The 19,481-nt window shown below is 41.6% G+C and overlaps 1 protein-coding gene across 1 annotated transcript; it reads right to left on the reverse strand.

Moving 5' to 3' along the window:
- Nucleotides 1–9,688: 9,688 nt before the first annotated feature.
- LOC121164362 (pancreatic triacylglycerol lipase-like) lies at nucleotides 9,689–18,906 on the reverse strand. Its single transcript, XM_040992490.1, has 9 exons — nucleotides 18,861–18,906; nucleotides 17,614–17,768; nucleotides 16,120–16,242; nucleotides 14,228–14,362; nucleotides 12,983–13,094; nucleotides 12,172–12,291; nucleotides 11,951–12,076; nucleotides 11,374–11,492; nucleotides 9,689–9,802 (listed from the first exon to the last, which is right to left on the reverse strand). Exons 1-9 carry the CDS (start codon nucleotides 18,904–18,906, stop codon nucleotides 9,689–9,691), a joined length of 1,050 nt encoding a protein of 349 aa, XP_040848424.1.
- Between the last annotated feature and the right edge of the window lie 575 nt (nucleotides 18,907–19,481).

Raw genomic sequence — 19,481 nt, forward strand, 5'->3', positions numbered from 1 at the left:
CTACAAAAAGTAAAAAGCATGCTTGAGTCTGGCTACAAATGGTTTCAGAGCACTGAAAATTCAGATTCATTTACACATCTGCGAAGGAAAGGCACATTTGACAAGTTAGGCCTGGACAGCATGCTCCTGACTCACCGTGGCGATTTCGGCAGGTTCTGCGCACAAACATAGAGTGTGAGTCCTGTTTTATAGGCAAACCTTATCTTTTACAGTATTGCTTTGGGACAGTGGGATAAGAAGGGACAGGGTTCCAAGCATCTGTTTCTAATTTTAATCCTAGATAAACCCAGATTGATCGAGTAGGTCAAGTTTCCCACGGCCCTTGTGGGAAGATGAGAAAGGGGTAGATACGGAAAGTGCTTTTCCAGTGGGATTATGTAATTCTCAGAACCACAATAACCTTGTGGCACTGAAGGTTCTGGTCTGTGCTTGGCTTGGTTGACCAATGTATACAGCTCAACAGCTCTGCCAGATCTTATAGCAGCAGTCTTGAACCTGATGCGTCCAGCTCTGCAGTTCATGTTGATTGGTCTTACCTGACTCTCAAAACCAGCGAAAAAGAAACACTACTTCAAGAGAATTTATACCTTCTAGAAAATACCTCTTATGTTATTTAGTAGTGCATACAACTAACATAGTCTGTGACAATAATATGTACGAAAAACACCCCAGACATAAGTAATTACAGACAACTCTGAGAACATAGAGTCAGAATCTATCTGTTCATCATTAAATAAAACTATGTGAGCAGTAAATATACTATTTAAGAAAAAAATTGTTCTGGAAAAATATCCTGAAGCGGAAGCTTTTTTAAATTTGATTGGTTCATTTCTCATTTGTGAAAAACAGCTCAAAATAATTCTTAAAATATGCCATGGAAGCCACAGTTTTAAGAAACTGATTGCTTATGCTTACATTTCTCTTGTCTTGGTTCCAGTCACTAAAGCACCACGTTGGTAGGTTAAAAATAGGTAAATAATAATTAAATCTCCTGGCAAAAATTCCATGTACAGAACAAAGCAACACTACCATGTTTTGTGAGTATGAAGCAAATTCAAGAAATTTTGGAAGAGACGTTAAAATACTGACAAAAGGAACAAATTCAACAGATGGTAGCCACAGCAATTCCCATTGGAATCTCCCTGGAGGAGCAGTGGAATTTCATGATGGATGAGTCTTTGTTTCCTAATGGGAGAGATGACACTCAATGCTCATTAATATGTTAAGAGCAAGAAATAGACACCTATTATTTTAAGTTCATATTACACCCATTAGGTTTACCTTATCAAATATGGATGATTACTTATACACTGTTTCTCTAAGCTCTAGGAATGGTTGAAGTAGCGAATATCTGAGGTGTTCTCAAACCAGATTCTTGTATGTGCTAGCAAGTACAGGGCCCGGCACAGTCCAGCCAGACAAAGTTTCTTTGGAGATCTTGCCAATCAAAATGCTGGATTCAGAACCCTAACCAAGAAAAGAAAGAAGACAGAACAGGTCAACTGACCATCTCAGCTATATCTTAGCAGCGAAATACGGGGCAAAGAGAGACTCTAGGATGGACTATGTCAACCAGTGGATTCTTCAAAGACCGCATAGTGCTTGGAGTGGCAAGAGTGGCAGCGATTCATAACTGTTGAAATATCAAACCACCTGAGCAAGAACCTCAGAGCATATCCTATATCCGGGATCTGGGGAGGGTGGGAAATTGGGTGGGCTTTTTCCCTTAATACCCCCCTTTAAACATGAAGGAAACAATATGGAAAAAATAATAGTCTTACCCACTTTCCTGTAGCCCTTAAACCGTTTTACCCTAATTAACTATGTAAAGATTATCAAAATATAATAAAAAAGAAAAAAAAAAGAAGTAGGGAATATCTAATTTTATGCTCTGCATTTCCCTTTTCAGATTTGGATGGACTCACACATAGACTAACACTTTGACAGACTCATTCTCTTAACACTGAGGTTTTAAACTCCCCTTCTTGCAACTCTACAAGTTACAGAAAAGTAAACATTCAATTCTTCCCTTCTCTTTGGTATAATTTCTACTTTAAATGACATTCTTCAGTCCCTGGTGGCAACCATTGCCTCACAGGCTCTTGACATCACATGAATCCCAAAGTTTGGTGGAATATTCTTTTATTGTGGCCTGAGATCCTAGATGTAGTCCTTTTGGTATTGGAGCCACTCATTGCTCTCAAAGCACAAGAAATTCTGAAATGCCAGAGGTGAGAGGATATACTCCTCAGCACTGGCTTTCTCCCAGCCTCCATTGTTCCTCACATCTCAGACTAAAGGATGGAAGGTGGACCCTGTAGGTAACAAGGCCATGGGAGCCCTGCACAGTAGCCTCATGGCATTGGAAGCTGATGTGGTTTTCACGGAAGAAAAGTTTCACATGTCTGAGATCAACAGAGCATTGCTTAATACTCCTTCAACTTTTACTTTGAGGCCTTCCCGTGTTTAAAAATAGTAATTCTTGGAAACTTCAAATCAAGTGGTGACATTTTCAGGCAATAAAAATACTCACTTCCATTTGGACACTGATGCTGGCAACCTTGGGACACCCATCTCTAGGTAAGGGAAAGAACACCCCTGGAACACCTGTGAGCAAAGGTAGCTAACAAGTTAGACTAATGAGTCAACATTTACTTAACCTTCAGAGAGCTTGGCCCACCCTCCCCTTCTGGCTCAGCCTCTGGAGAGGGCAGAGGAGGACGTGCCCCCCTGAGGACCTTGGAGTTCCCTGGACAGAACAATCTGTGACCATCTGGGCCTGTTCTGCTGTACACCCTTGTGAGGAACGGTCTTGGCAGGCATCAGGGAGGTTCTTGCTCACTCAGACCCAGAGAGTCAGCCCTCCTCTACTAAGTAGTCACATGATTTCATTTGTGTAATATGATGACAAGAATGTTCCAAATGACAGCATTCTTTATTTAGGCACCCATATGTTAACATAGTTGCAGCTGATCTCTACTTGAATCAATGGGAAGGAGAATTTGGGAGTCAAAAAGTTAAACCTGTTAGCTCTAGCTTAAATGTTTGAGGAAATGCAACAGTAAGATCATTAAGTCTTGGGTATTTTTTGAATGTACAATTTTTTAAATTAATGATTGAATTTTCTTATTGGTAGTAGGGATTTTTATTTCAATATTATTAAGTTGGGTGAGTTCATACATGTTCTGTAATCCATTTTTAACAACGTTTTAAAAAGTTATTATTCTTTTTTTATTGGAAAGGCAGATATACAGAGAGGAGGAAGATCTTCACTCCCCAAGTGGCCCCAACAGCTGAAGCTGAGCCAATCCAAAGCCAGGAGCCAGGAGCTTCCTTTGGGTCTCCCACGAGGGTGCAGGGTCCCAAGGCTTTGGGCCATCCTCCACTGTTTTCTCAGGCCACAGGCAGGGAGCTGGATGGGAAGTGAGGCTGCCAAGATGAGAACTGGCGCCCATATGGGATCCTGACGTGTTCTAGGTGAGGACTTTAACCATTATGTTTTCATGCCGGGCCCCAATTTTTAAGAATGATTACCTAACCGCTCAAGCAGTTGGATCCCTGCCAACTGCATACGACCAGTGTCTCTATCTCATTTCTATCCCTGGCTTTGACCCAGGTGCAGTCCAGCTTGTTAAAGTATTTCATGAGGAAGCTAGCAGATTAGAGTTTTCTTCTTCTGTCTGTCTGTTTCTCTCTGCCTGTAAAGTAAGTAAATAAAACATTGAAACAAACACATTTTATAAATCTTTTGAACATGTTTTAGTTTCCAGTTGATGTACTCTGCTGTGATGACTCCGCTTTCCTTCCATTCAGTTCTGGATTTAATTTGTTCTTCTCATGTATCATTGTGTTGTTTCTTTTTTACATTTAAAAATGCCAATGTTTGTCACTATAGCATCCTTCTCAGAAATAATTTTCTTCCACAGATTTTGGTTTTATTTCGTATTTCCATTTGCTTTGCTTTAGGATTTTTTTAATTTCCATTTTCAATTCTGCATGAGGCCCACTGGATATTCAGGACTATGTTATTGAATTTTCATGAATTTGTAAAGTTTCTGGATTTCTGTCTATACTGGTTCCAAGTGTTTCATAAATTCATTTATTTTTTATGAAAGACATCTTTACAGAAAGAAGGAGAGACAGGAAGAGAGAGAGAGATCTTCTCACATTTGTTTCACTCCAAAAAAGAGCCACAATGGAAACAGCCGAGATGGCCCAAAGCCAGGATTTCCCATGAGGGAGAAGACGCCCCTGGACCTGGGTCATCTCTGCTACCTCCCCACAATAAAAGGAGAGAGCTGATCAAAAGTGAGGAAGCCTGGCATAAACTGGTGCCTGTCCGGCACCGTAGGTGGAAGTGCAGCCTGGTGAGCCACTGAGCTGCTCCCTGATATCTGATTTACAACATCATGGTTAGAAAAGATACTTGAAATAGTTGGATTGAATTTGTTAAGTTTTGCTTTGTAGCCTAAGGTGCTATTGATGTTGGTAATGTTCTGAGTGACGCTGAGCAATGTTTATCACGTACATATGACCAACCCACTGCTTACATACTAAAAACTTTCTTCCAATTGGGAACAGAAGGACATCCATCTTCACCAGTTCTGGTCAACACAGTCTTGATTGACAGTGTCAGCCACAGCAATAGACAAGAGAGAGAAACACCAGGCATGCAAACGGGAGAAGAAGTCAAATGGGTCCTGTTTGCAAGAAACATGGTCTTCTGTAGAGAAAGCCCTAATGATTCTATCACAATAACCTACACCGAAGAACGAATCGTACAAACTGGCAGGATAAATACTCAGTAGTATTGCTATATGCTAAGAGTGAACTGCATGAGAAAAAGAATGAAGAAAGCCATCTTGCTTATAATGGCTGCAAATATTACTAGACTGAGGACAACATTTCAACAAGGTCTAGCAGATACCCTTGAAACATGACCAATATGCCGCATGGCAGTTTTGAGGTGATCTAGTTCAAAGCAACTTGTGTGTGTTTCTCACAACTATGAAGCACATTCTGTGGAGTGTCTTCTCCTGGACTGGTGGTGTGCAGCAGGCCCCAGCACACCAGTGCCAAGCAGGAAGGAGTCACCCTGGCTAAGTGTCAGGTAACCAAATGGAGTATTAAAGAGGCCAGTTGGTTTTTAAGTGAGATTCTAATTGAACAATGTCAACATAATAAAGAAATGTCCTTTATCAATTAAAAAGGTTATTTTTATTGGAAAGGCAGATTTACAGGGAGAAAGAGAGTCAGGGGGAAAGATCTTCTGTTCACTGATTCACTCCCCAAGTACCCACAATGGCTGAAACTGTGCTGATCTGAAATCAGAATATACCTTCATCTTGGACTCCCAAGTGAGTGCAGTTTCCCATGAATTTTGAGAATCATCTAGTGCTTTCTGAGGCCATAGGCAGGGAGCTGGAAGCGAAGTAGAGCAGCAGGTACACAAACCGTTGCTCATACATTATCCCAGCATTTGCAAGGGTGCCAGGCCCATGTATTTGTTGTAACTATACATGCGACATGATTGATTTTGATATGACCTCAGGCACCTTATCTCTGTTCTCTGCTGTCACCTTTTTACATGCATAAAATCAAAATATGTTTACTTCATCAAAATGCACCTTCTTTCTTGCAGTACTCTACTCCATAAAATCTGATGCCTTCTATTCTTATAAATTGATAATAATTCAAAAATCTTTTCAAATTTGTTGTATTTTGTCTTTTGCTATTGTGAAAGCAGAAAGAAAATACTGTTTTTCATTTTCTTAACGCCTTAACATTGGAAAAATTCAACTTAATGTCTCCCAGCATTCATTTTATCACTCTCTCTCTTACTACACACAAACACACACACACACACACAACACAACACACACAACAAAAACAAAATTCATGTGAAGGGAAATTGGCAGGAAAATAAATTCCTTCACAAAGTTTCAAACTTGGCTCCCATTACACTCACAAGGGTTCAGGCTTTGCCATCTACAGCAGTGGCAAGACACAGCAAAGCCTACTGTGCTATCTGGCACACCAAAACAGGAGATGCACCACAAGATGTTATTTGTAGACCTCCCTCCATCTCTAGGAGCATGAGCTCTTGGAAACCTGTGCCCATGTCTTGTCTCTGCACTCCTTAGCTTCAGCTGAACAAGGTATAAGGAACTCCCTGTAAGTTCTTGTCAGGAAGCACAGGCCATGTCAGTCCTAATCTCCTAAGTGTCCTCTCTCCTGAGATGTTGAAGCAGGAAAGGACTGAGCCTAAGGACAATGGCATCTGTGGTCAATGTTGAACATCCCATCAGGGTCTACAAACAAGGGTCACTGGGGCCCTTCGGTTCTGCCTTAAGTGATCACAATGACTCCATTTGTGATCATGGATGTGACAGCGTCATGTCAGCAAGGGTCCCAAATGCAACTGTCATCCAACTGCTGGCAAAATCCATCTATCCTTTGTGGTTCTTCACATCAGCTATAATTCTGGATTTTTTTATCACCTTCTCCAATATATGTTACTGAAAATCACAAACACTTATGATAAAAGACAGAAACGATTGCTTGAGCAGTAAGTTTTATTAGGAGCAGTATCAGAGGTCACTTGTCCGTCGTCTCCTAACATGCATTGAGAGCAAGCAGAACATTCTCCTCTACAGTGCTTGAGCTGCAGAAATTTAACCTGTGGGAAGAAAGCAACAGTCACCTCTGACAACACCAGCACACAGGTGACCTGAGCACGGAGACATCCTCTGTTCTCCCTTTGGCCTAGGCAAGGGATACCCACTGCACTTGAGACTGGCACTGAGGCAAGTTTCTTCTGCACGGAGGACTGGATTCTTCTCCAAATCTTGTTTTACAGCTGTGCAAATGGCAGAGAGGAGCTGTCAATGCAACCCCAACTTGATGTGTTCAGTTTGATGATGGATACTGGGAGACTAGCAGGTTTTGGTTTGGGATGGATGTTTCATAGGCAAGGCTGTGTAACATTTTACAACCCTCTAAGACTCATGACTGAAGTGGTTACATCATGTCATAGTATTACTGGAAACAGACAAGATCTCAAGTTTCCCCATGTTCTTGAATGTTTGGCAATAGTACATTTTAAATTTTAGCCATTTGAATAAGTTTCTAGCGGTATCTTACTGTGTTTACATTTGAAGTATGGATAACTAATGTGTTCCTCCCTATATTATACAACTTTCACGTGGTGAGATACAGTTTGTGATTTCATATTAAAGTGTGTGTTTCATGGGGACTTTCATGGATTGATTTTCACATTTATTTATCTTGGATGGAGGGAAACAAGAGAGTGAGAGCAAGAGCAGGAGAGAAAGAGAGAACGTGTGCATTCCACTGTGTTGATTCACGTCCCGAACCCCTGCAACAGCTGGGGCTGGACTAGCGCCGATGATGAGCTGGGAATGCAATCCACGTCTCCTCTAGGGCTGGTAAGGACCCAACTTCCTCAAGCATCATAAGTGCCTCCAAGCACTGTTACCTGATACTAGAATCAGCAGCCACATGTGGAGATCCAAACCTGGCAGTCTGATAAGGGACACATGCTTCCTAACGGGTGTCTTAACTACCACACCAAACATTGGTTCTTGTTTGGAAATAGTCATTTGAGAAGAAGAGAAAGAGCAGGAGTGGGAGAGGTGAGAGTGATGGCGATAGAGAGAGTTCCCATTTGCTGGTTCATTTGCTAAATATCTGAGAGTCAGGCAAGGGAGAAGAGTTGGGAATGGAGGTGGGTGTGACACCCAGGCACTAGGATATGGGCTCCTGGGTGTCTAAATCATTATACTGAACAAAACTGAATGACTGCTCTGTAAAAACTCAGTAACATAATCTCAGATTCTAATTCTCGCATTTTCTCCATTTTCATTGAGAAGTATTGTTCATACATCTTATTGCTTTTGCATGTATTTTGCATTTGTCTTCAGTATCTGGCTTTTGTCCTGAGGACCTTATTCCTTCAGAATGCCTATTTCCCTGGCCTTGCTTGCTCACACACCTGTGCCGGTCATTGCTCCCCTGTGCATCTAAGTGCTTTCCAGATCAGTACCCCTCTCCTCACTAGGAGGTTGCCCAAGAAGTTCCAGTTGCCATTCGATCTTCTGATACTTGACTCAGACTGCTGGCTCTGCCTGGAGTTCTCTGCTGATGCCACCTCTTATGCCACCTGCAAGCCAGTCAGCTGGGGGATCTTTTCAGCCCTGTGTGATGGGGAGTTGCTGCTCAGGCATCTCTCTCTTTTGCTGCTTGATGTTCACTGTCTTGAAGCCTGTTGTTTCACCTGATCTGTCTGAAGATTTTGCTGTTTTTGTAATCTCTGCGATTCCAGAAAGGCAGAAACGAAAGTCCTCTTATTGGATTCCAATGAGCAGAGAATGTCTTGCTGATAGAAGAAACATAGCATTCTGTACCAGGCTTTCTATAAAACTTTGGTGCCAATGTTGGTATTATTATTGTGCTTTCATTGGATGACTTTTCCTACTAGCTTCCCAAGGTAAACCTTTTTAGTCTTACATTCCCAGTCTTACCTAGAATGAAAAACTGATCTTCTGTACCTTTGTCTTTGCTAAGGAACACATAATTCAGCACAGCCTGTTTCTGTACCGTGATAGGTTAAACGTGTTCCAACTAGCTTACCTGTGGATTGGGTGAGAACATATTGTTAGAGTGTGGGTAAAATGCTATTGTTGTGCAGTGTGAGTTTCCTTTGTGTAGAGAAAACTGCTACTTTGCTAGGACAGGAGGCGCTTGGAGCTTGGGAGGATTCTGCTTTAGTGATAAATCTGTTCTTTGCTGTCCTGCAACTTTGTGAACCCAGGTACAGGAGGGCAAGGGCACAATTCTTCTCGTGTCCCAGGAATGGAGGAAGACAAAGGTGTGAGAATGGGATGAGCAGTATAGATAATGGGTATGGGAACAGAACAGGCTGCCTGTGCCTGAAGGTGATAAAAATGTATATGTCTACAGTTGTTACTTTTGATGTATTTCCCAGCCCAAAAGGGGCTATATAATCTTCTGTTGGGGTGTTTGGGTTCCGACGGCCCCCCTTGGCTGTTCTGTGTGCCCCAAGTGCGGTCTGACCCCAGCATGCTTGTGCAATAAATTCTGTTTGCTGTTTGCATGACCAGTGAGACTCTTTGTCTTTCTCTGGGGGCTGACTAGCTCGCACAGTATCATCTGGGGGGCTTTAGCCTGGACTCTAACAATATAATTTGTGGAAGATGCATGTCTTACATCAGCACATTACACAAAGTGTATGTGCAGACTGAAACATTCTTCTCACTCCAGTGTGGTGAAGCCAGACTCTCCTCTAGGGTTTGGTTTCCATCACCGAGCCCTACACTTGTCTAACAATATATCAATGAAGTTGCTTAACCTTTCAGAACTTCTCCTAAAGAGGAAACACAACCAACCGGCCAACTGGCCACCCAAGCAAGGACATGGGAAGCAGAGAAACCACTGGAAACATTGGTATCATTCAGAGTTTCAGGTTCCAAATGCTCCTTGTTACTTGGTCGTTAGTTACCCACATCACTGAGTCCTGTCCACACTGCAGCAAGTTCTGTAAGCTTTGTGATGAAAGGCCAATTCACACATGATCAGTAGGCAGCAGGAAATGCATGGCACTTCAAGTTCAACGTAAATAAAATACCCTCTTACCTTCCAACTTCCTTTAAGCAGTCTTCAGATAAAACACCTGATTCACTGCACTTGTTTTCCCAGAAAATTTGTCAGCGTAATGTCCCATCTGCGGGCAGCCTCCACTGGGACAGGTTTTGCACTTGTTCTAGTGAAAACAAGCACACACGTGTGAGGCTGCTGTGCAACAGTGCCCTGTCCTGCCACACGTGTTGTCGTGGTTCATGAGCACTGAGTCCAATTCTGTTGTGGTGCAGAAAGAGGGCTTCCACAGTGTCTCGGCAAAGGATCACAGCACATCTGACTAAGCACCAGGCTACATCAGCAGTCTCTCTGTTGATCATACAACATGCTACAGTAGAATTTATATAATTTACATGGATGTGTGTGTTTCTCTTTTCTCATTGGCCTATGATATCCTAATTGCTCAGACCATTCATCCCCTGTGGGTGGAAAGGCCACTATGCAGTACAGCCAAGCAGTCAGCTCCATACTCCATGGGCCAGATGATGGATGTGGCTGAGTCTCAGGGTCTGCTTCCAGTAAGGATTAGGGCAAACTGTGCTGGCCCGGAATTAGCAGGCAAGCATCTTCAAGGTACTGCCCACACCTGACGTGTGGTGAGTTCTAGACCTCATCTCTAACATCAGCCTGGCTGCATCACCAATGCACTCAGGGATGTGGCCCAGATTGCAATGCAGCCCACGGCCCCTCCTAATTGAGCCCACATCACTGCTGCTGCTGAGCACACACTGACCAGAATACCCTGTGGTCACCTGTCAGAAAGCATCTGAGGGGTGAAAGGAGGAGAAACATGGAGGACTGGGGCAATAGTATCATGGACATGCTGCAGTGCTTGTACAGACTTGACATTTTTGTTTTTAATCAAACTCCATTTTAACTGGATGAAACCCAAAGCTCCTTTCTTTTTTTTTTGTTTGTTTGTTTTTGCATTTTTTTTTAGTTATACTCTTCCATTCCCTGTCCTGAGCTGTTAGATGAAATATCCTACTTATTTATGACATCTGCAGGCTAAGAAATCTACGTATTCTATCTCATCTAGACTTCTTGCCAAATAGGTTTAGTTTGTCATTATTATTTGTATTTATAGGTGAAGAAACTGCTTAGAATTGTAAAACTGTTGTATAAATCTTAGAAACATAATGGAAAAACCCAAATGCATAAGCTCTGCCTTTATTTACTAATAAAACTCTTTTGGAAATTGCAGCTTTCCAGCTAGATTTGTTATTTGAAACTTTCTTTTATGATACAGGTTACAAAACTTATTTTTAAAATTTTGACACTGAAGAGTCGGTCATAAGGTCAGAAAGTAAGAAAATAATATGGATATCAAGATGATACAAGACATGATTGTACATTAGCATTTGTATGTGCACAGTGCAGGTGAAGAGTCAGCATTCATAGAGTAAGTTCTATGCTTCCTAACATCCTATGGAGCAAATATCACAGATATGGGCTTTCAATACTGGTGAGAAGTATTCGCACCACAAGTGGAACACTTAATCCAAATGTAGAAAAATACACAGAGCAAAGCACAATTGACATTTCTACTCTCACGTCACCTGCTCCAAAGCTTACTCATGCCTTATTAATATTAAAATATATATCTGCAACGAGTGATGCAAGAAAGAGCGGAATGCAATAGTTACCATAAGAGAAATAACAAAATTGTTTCACTGGAAGGTGAAATCTACTTACGGCTGTGAAGTTAGCATAAGAGGCACAAGGATATGCCGTGAAGCCAGTCGGGGCCAGGATGCTCTCCGTGTAGTACACCACACTTTGTTGGTGGTTACAGGTCAGAGAGAGACGAGCCTCTTTGGAATAAAAAAATAATTATATGTAAATGACAGAGTTCGTTTTTCCGAATTGAAGTCATGATGAAAATATCCTTGTTAAAGAGTGTTCTAATTACTGTGGACTCATGGGGGTCCCAGGACAAAATCATTTATGAAGTGCATTCATAATTGAGGTTAAAATCAGAAGTTAAGCATGGCCTAAGATTATAACATGTAACACCATGGTTAAGTGAAATGGAGAAAGAATAACTTCAACATAAAGATTGGTCCATGTACAAGCAAGTGTCATTTAGTCCTGTTTTTCCTGCATTAGGTCCATGGAAAGTGAGTGTTAAAACATTTGCTACCACACTTCTCATTGCCTGCTTTACACAGTGAAAACCCTGACCCGCACCTGGGTTACAATGAGAGGCCTCGAGTAACTTTAGCAAAACGAAGCAGAAACTTTCCCCAAGATGATCGATCTCCTTGTATACTTTCTGATTTACCTTTCTCTTCTAGGTCAACAGTCTCCGTGGCAAGCCTCGATTTGCATTCAGGCATGCTTTTTCCTCCATTTGGAAAGAAATCTAGGTGACCCACATTTTGGCTCATTCCAAATCCTGAAGAATTTCAATAGGGACAGTATAAGTTACTGGACAGGCTGAAAGCATTGTAAACCATGTCAACACATAGTAGGACAAACTGCAGCACTCACCCAAGTTGGGGACGAAAGGAGAGGCATCTGTGTGAATGACATCCACAAATTTGGCATCTGTTGGGTCTAGTCGGACTAAAGCATTAGTGTCCTGAAAGTAAGGCTCAGCTGGATCCAAGCCTGAGGGAAGGAATGTGTGTGTGTGACTCATGGTCTCCCAACATCCATACACACCCATGTGTTTTCACTAGCTCTCTCGAGAATGGTGCACTCATCAGCTGTGCATGAAAGGAGAGAAATGAGCTCATGCACCCCTTGCATTTCTCTGAAGGGAAATCTGCTTCTAGTTTGCTGCCTGATTGGACTTTCTCTCAGTCATGGATTTACCTCGGCTTGTAGATACTCACTCACAGGCTTATAATAATTTTCAAGACTGGTTACCAACAGCTACACATTCTGGGCTCTGAGATTATCCTTATTTGTGTTTGGGCTCACTAGCTATTGTTCCTGAAACAAAATATCATTACTTGCATAATCCTGTGCTTTTGGGTTTAAGCTATTTTTGTCATTATGGTATTTATTCCTTTAAGCTACCCTTTCTAAATGACTAAATATGGGAAAATTTGTATTAAATTTATATAAAATCCCTGGAGATGACTAAATTAGTCTTTAGCCACATGGGATTAAATTATAATTAACACTGGCATAGTGATAGTGAATCAAAGGTCTTTGTCTATAAAAGATTCCTTGTGTCTGACTTTTGATTATGCAGCCCAATACATAGTGTGACAAGGTGAAATAGTACTGTACTTCCCTCCCCCAGCATTTCTTTTCAGACTCACAAGGCAGACATATCTAAAATTTGACCTACCTGTGATTCGTCCAATGGCCCCACTGCTCCTCCGTCCTGCCTCTCCAGCAGCATGGGCACCCAAGCTGTGACCAATGACATGGACGTTGGAAGGTGAGTATCCCAGTGATGACTGTGGGAAAATAAAAGCAACCAGCCTCATCACTCTCAAAGGCGTCTCTTGGACATACCTTTTGGATCCGAAGCCCTGAATACACATGAGGCAATGTACCTGATGGGTCCAGCATGGAAGGAAAACTGCGGCACCCTGCCAAGCATTGTGGCCACGGGTATTTGCCTGCAAACACACTGACAGACCCATTCCATCCACTAGATTTCACTATATCTTCTTGGAACATCCCTGAAATATCTTATTGCTGCCCGTGCCCCCTGCTCCCTGTCTTAATACTGCTATATAAAACTTCCAGTTCTTTGCCTGCATTTGCTTTATTTGAGGTTATGTGAATAAAATGTGGTTTAATTAATGAAAAATAAAGTTGAATAATGTCATTACAAGTTTACCTGCCATATTTTAACCTGGGGTCTTTCTAGATCTAGAAAGCAACCATTATCTACTTCTGCACTCCAAAATGAACACATCTTCAGAAGGTTTGGGTGCATTACAGAATCAAAGCTAGGCATAAATGCTTCCTTCCAAGCACATCAGTTTTAAGAAAACATAAAGCAGTTTACTTTCATGTTTTTTCTGTATATGGCAAAAGCACAAATGGGTTTCATACTGGTAGATCCAAAACATTGTTTTGTTGTAATTCTAGGTTGACACATGCTTTGAAGGACATTGTCAGTGGTCTCAAGTTACAAAACCATTAAAACAATTACTGAAGTACAGCCATCTCTAACTTTTAATATTTTGTCATTTTGTTACCAATTAGGATAGCTTCTCATTGTACACTCCTCTTAAAGAACACGAAACAAGTAAATAAGAATCCTAAACAAGTTTAAAATGCAGGTTGATGTCGTTGTTTCAATTTGGTATTAACTAGTATATTTTTTGAGGAATCCTGTAAGAACTATTCATGTGGCTGTATAAGTGTTTTCAATGAAAGGAAATAAACCTACTTATTGATTTTTATAGGGTTTTGAAAAACCAAACACATCATTTCTTCTTATTTTTCTATTCAACCAAAGCAAAACTCACATCTGATTTAGGAAACGCTTTTATCAATGATCAGACTTACAACAACCTTTTGGGAAGAGTCCCCAAAAGCAGTGGTGGGGGATTTGCCATAACCTGGATGTACTTACCTGAAGAACTTTTACAAAATATGCCACTTCTGCTCCCACTATCTGGGTATTCAGTGAAGCCTGTGGATATGAGGCTTGGGCACCCCCTTTCCAGTCTACACAGATGCAGTTCACACTCTCCACCTTAAACAAGTTCTGAGAGAAAAGACACGATAAATAGGTAAGTCATTCCGGATCCTTAGCAATGACTCATGGACAAATCTGACACATAATATATACTATTTTTAACTTGAGAGAATCAGACAAAACTCATAGGCCGTAAATGGTTATGAAATGCCTCCTGAAGATTAACATTGGCTCCAAACAGGACATTTGGCCATGGCAGGAAGTAGAGTTTTGGGGATTTCTAATGTACAGACATTTGTCACAGGGAAAGGGAACATAAAATGTTACATAATGGGTTTTCTCATCATAGTAACACAAATGACATACATGATGTCACATCGACCCCTACTAGAACATGGCTAAGCACACTATCAAGCTAATTCAGCACCTGGAAGAGCTCCTTGCATTTAGCAGGTTCCTGATCAACAGAAGCTGGGTGAAGGCAAGAGTGCTTTAGATTCGCTTGCGTTCATAATCACATTGATGATAAAAGATCACATATCAAGAAAGATTATTATGCATGAAATACAGATACCAATATCTTTGGCAACCTTGCTTAAGCTGGTCAATAACGATCTCACAATGGCTATTGCTGGCAGGGTTTCTGTGTGTCAGAATTTGCAGTTATTCATGTTTCCACTGTTTCTGAAAGGATTTTAGAATAATACAGCACTATGAAAAATCATCTAAAACTTTCATCTTACAGAAGGAAAACTACAAGAATGAAGAGATTGTCGTAAGCAACAAACTGAGCTCAATTTGCATGTTCTTAGATGGACATGTACAACCAAGTACCAGGCAGAGCACTGTTAACACCCGTGGCTCTCAAAAAAACTCTGCTAACACCACGGCTAGCTAAGGACAGGAGTAAGACAGGAGCCTAGGAGCTTTTGCTTTCTACTTTAATCAACTCCCTTCACCATCAACTTGCCCAACAATCATCAGACTTAAATCTCTCAGAAGACTGGTCATGGTTTCACTGATCATTTTTAAACTTGTGAAGCTTTGGGGCTCTTGTGTGTTCAGCTGTCCACAGGCCCATGGTATGCTATGGAGCTCAGTCAGTGTAGTCTTTGTCTTGTGGCCTCAAAGACAAAAATTAAATGGTTGGAGGGAAAACTGGGGTGTTTTTCTGACCCTTCTTAAGAGATAACGGCTTTGTGCCCTGGCTGGACACAGAACTTCAATAAGCATATAAGTAAATGAGACAATCATTATGCATATCAAATGCTTGTGCTTACCAGGGTAATTCATTCTATTGGATTATCTGTGTTTTAATTCTTCATTATTACAGGGCACAAAGGCAAAGACAGATTGAAACTAAAAAGGATTGCATGGTTGAAACAAATTCCAGAAATGCAAAATAGTCACAGCTTTCCTAGCACTGCTCCCAGAGGGAACCCGAAATTGGAAAGTGAATATGTGAGGGAAGCAAGTAAATTAGGAAGATGGCATTGTTTAACTTTTCACGTGGAAATGCAAAGTAAGTAAAAGCACCATGGCCTGTGATCAGCTGGGATTGTGGAATGGTCGTTCAATGGAAGTAGTTGCAAGCCTTGGTGTATTGATTAGTAAATAGTCCTTCCGGAGCTCCATGTCCTGTGAGCATCAGCACACTGTGTCCCAGGATCCCTTCACTCACCAGCATCTCCCTGTCAGCAGGAGGCAGAAATCCTCTAGTGATGTGCCAACTGACACGTGTGCTCCCTCTGTGATACTAGAATCTTACTACTGGTTGGTAACTATCACCTCAAGGAGCCTTCCCTCAAGAGACTACCATGTCTCACCTTGCATATAGTAGACAGCCAGCTCTTTTCTCCTGAACTTGTAAATCCATGAATAATGAAGCGAGTTTTTCTACTTGTTTTGAAATTGGAATTCTTGATACTTGATGCATCTGCAACAATTTCCTGTTTGGAGAAGACATTGTTTCAAGTCATATTTCTAACAGCATCCAGAGAACCATGTGAATGAAAAGGAGATGCTATAAAGAAAGCTGCCGTGGGTCAGTGTGTGTGAGTAAGGATTCTCCCCTTGTAAAGAAGTGATCCTGCATCAACACATCACTGATATTTCCCAGTCATCACAAATATTTGGCAGCTGTTTAATTGGGGGACAATATGTCTGCAATGATATTAGTGTACAATGATCTTACCTCCTAACAATGGAAGACTTTGCAAGTGTGTGTGTTTATATGTGTTAGTACATATGTTTATCGTAACAAAATCATTGACAGATAAGAATGCACATGCAAACTTCTCCTCTTGCTATTGGATTACTTTCTTACAAACACAACGTAAGTATATAACAGTGTAAGGAGAATATGCCTTGGTACACTCAACCTACTGAACACAACAGTATAACACCACCACACTGTTGAGCCTTGAATATTTATGGGTACCCCAAGTGGTTGACTGAGAACGGCCATTCTCTGCTGCTGCCTAGTGGCAGAGTGCCTGAGTTCTAGCACTATCCCAGGAAAAAATTAATATTCAAACTCAAAACATATTCCTACTGAGTGGATACTGCTTGTGTACATTTGTAAGCATAAGAAAGAGTTAAATTAAAAATAAGTTCAATTTCATTCACATATACGTGGAGATGTAGTTTTCACACACATACACTGAGTCTTCACAAACAACTGTTAATTGAAAACTAAGCACTGACAGCATTGAGGCAGAACAGGTGATGGAGCACCAACAACACCAGCATCTATTTCAGGTGATGATTTATGTCCTGGCTGTTTGTTCCACATACAGTTCAGTTCCCTGCTAATGGCTTATGAACAGAGAGGGTGACCCAATCCTTGGGACCATGGATCCTTGGAAGAGACCTGAGTGAAACTTCTGTCTAGCCGCTTTAGCCTGGTGCAGACCTTGAAGCTGTAGATTTCTGTAAGTGAACCAGTGGGTAAAAACGTCTCTCAGTGTCACTCCTCTCTAAAATTCAGTCATCCTAATGAATTTAGAAATCTAAAAAACATTACTCAAATTTTCTTTGACTTATATGAGCATATTTAATTCTATTTTCATTGAAGTATAGGGGCAAAAGGTACTTCAATGATTAGGATATTTTTAATGGTACCATGAAGGTAGGACAGAACAATATGGAGATTTTCATATAAATTTTAAAAAGAAATCTATAAAATATTCTTTATTCCTATTGCCCTAAACGTCTTCAACAACCCAAATTTCACTGCAGATTTTTCTCCTTAGAACACTGGAATTTTCAGGGTCACACTCTGCTAAACAGATGGACTGTCAAACAGTGAACACTCTTACTTGATAGCTGCCTTGGTTCTCGTTCGTGTACAGCAGGAAGCGGGTGTTGACTACTTGTGGGCTTTTGGGCAGTGATTTTCCAGGTCTTCCACTAACTCCTGACCATGGTGCGTCATCAGTAAAGCAGCCGATTTTGTCGTAGCAGACTTCAGTTCCTGTGTTTACAAAGAAGTGGTTAAAGAGATGAGTTGGACCACAATGCACCTTGTGATGGTCTCTCAGTCAAACAGGAGTTCAGTTACATTTGGTGGCAGATTTTCTTCCTCTGGCTTGCCCAAATCCCCTCTGGTCTCCACTCACAGAGCAGCTTCAGAAGCCTGACGCTCCCCAAGTCTGTGATCTAGAATCACCTGGTTCTCCCATGTCTGAAATTTCAACTTGTATGTCTTCAGTGAGCCGGACATTAGTGCCCATGAACGCATAGCCTGAGGTTCCTGGCCTTTGGTGGGAGAGGTTAATGTTCTCAACTCCTTGCAGTATCCATGTGCCTCTGGGCTTTGGGCAGGGAGCTCAGGTTTGCTGCAAGTGTCCAACCTTTCAGTCTCCACCCAGCTTGAGTATTTAGATAGCTGACATGTTTCAAGGCCATGGTGGACTCCGTAATGAACAACTAACTCCCAACCCATGCAATGTGAAATCTGTGACTGACACAAAGCTGAGCTTTCAACGCTATTCCACCCCACAAAGCAAGGACTAAAGAGACTGTATCTCAAGGAAGACAGAATCTAGTCAATGATCAGAGTGAGCTTAGCTGAGGCAAAGGCTGCGTCTCTCAAAATCCTGCTCCATGCCATGACCAGGATGGATGATTTTCTTAGAACTTTCCCTGTGGTCAGTAACATCATTATCCTCATCTCACAGGCAGAATCACCGGGGCACAGGGAGTCATGGATTTTGCTTGGGAGGACAATTCAGCCATCAGCACCTACACCCAAGGTACAAACCCCAGCATCACTCTAAGCTCTGGTTGACAGATCTAATAAATGAGAACTTAAGTTTAAATTTCAGAAAATATATCCAGTATTGCTTCTAGAATCAACTTACCAACTACTTACTGTTGCCTATAGTATTCAAGTGCAACTGACTCTCTTACCTTTTATCCAGCAACTGCATTCAACCACATGTGTTCTTACTCTTGTGCCTTTCCCCCTAACTCCTAACTCACAGTAGAATGCAGTCAGTCTTCACAGGTCCCGGCAAGGGTGGAGCCGTGAGTTTTCCCAACTCCATATGATTTCTTTTCTTACCTGCTACTGTCCCCAGCAACAGTGAGATTGTCCAGAGCAGGATCATCTACAAAAAGTAAAAAGCATGCTTGAGTCTGGCTACAAATGGTTTCAGAGCACTGAAAATTCAGATTCATTTACACATCTGCGAAGGAAAGGCACATTTGACAAGTTAGGCCTGGACAGCATGCTCCTGACTCACCGTGGCGATTTCGGCAGGTTCTGCGCACAAACATAGAGTGTGAGTCCTGTTTTATAGGCAAACCTTATCTTTTACAGTATTGCTTTGGGACAGTGGGATAAGAAGGGACAGGGTTCCAAGCATCTGTTTCTAATTTTAATCCTAGATAAACCCAGATTGATCGAGTAGGTCAAGTTTCCCACGGCCCTTGTGGGAAGATGAGAAAGGGGTAGATACAGAAAGTGCTTTTCCAGTGGGATTATGTAATTCTCAGAACCACAATAACCTTGTGGCACTGAAGGTTCTGGTCTGTGCTTGGCTTGGCTGATCAATGCGTGCAGCGTTTAGAGCATAGATACAGCTCAACAGCTCTCCCTGATTTCATAACAGCATTGTTGGCCACAGATGCAGCTTAGCAGATAATGCCTGACCCTCAAAACCATTGTAACAGGAGCTTTCCT

The sequence above is a fragment of the Ochotona curzoniae genome, unplaced genomic scaffold, assembly GCF_017591425.1.
Source record: "Ochotona curzoniae isolate NIBS_2020 unplaced genomic scaffold, NIBS_Ocur_1.0 contig_66, whole genome shotgun sequence".
Taxonomy (NCBI): domain Eukaryota; kingdom Metazoa; phylum Chordata; class Mammalia; order Lagomorpha; family Ochotonidae; genus Ochotona; species Ochotona curzoniae.

Excerpts from the sequence above, each read along its gene's own strand:
- LOC121164362 (XM_040992490.1), bottom strand. The coding sequence starts at position 18,906 with ATGATCCTGCTCTGGACAATCTCACTGTTGCTGGGGACAGTAGCAG. Across the intron at positions 14,363-16,119 it reads GGCTGTCTACTATATGCAAG|AACTTGTTTAAGGTGGAGAG; the intron begins GTGAGACATGGT and ends CTTTTCTCTCAG. Across the intron at positions 12,292-12,982 it reads GGCCATTGGACGAATCACAG|GCTTGGATCCAGCTGAGCCT; the intron begins GTAGGTCAAATT and ends TCCTTCCCTCAG.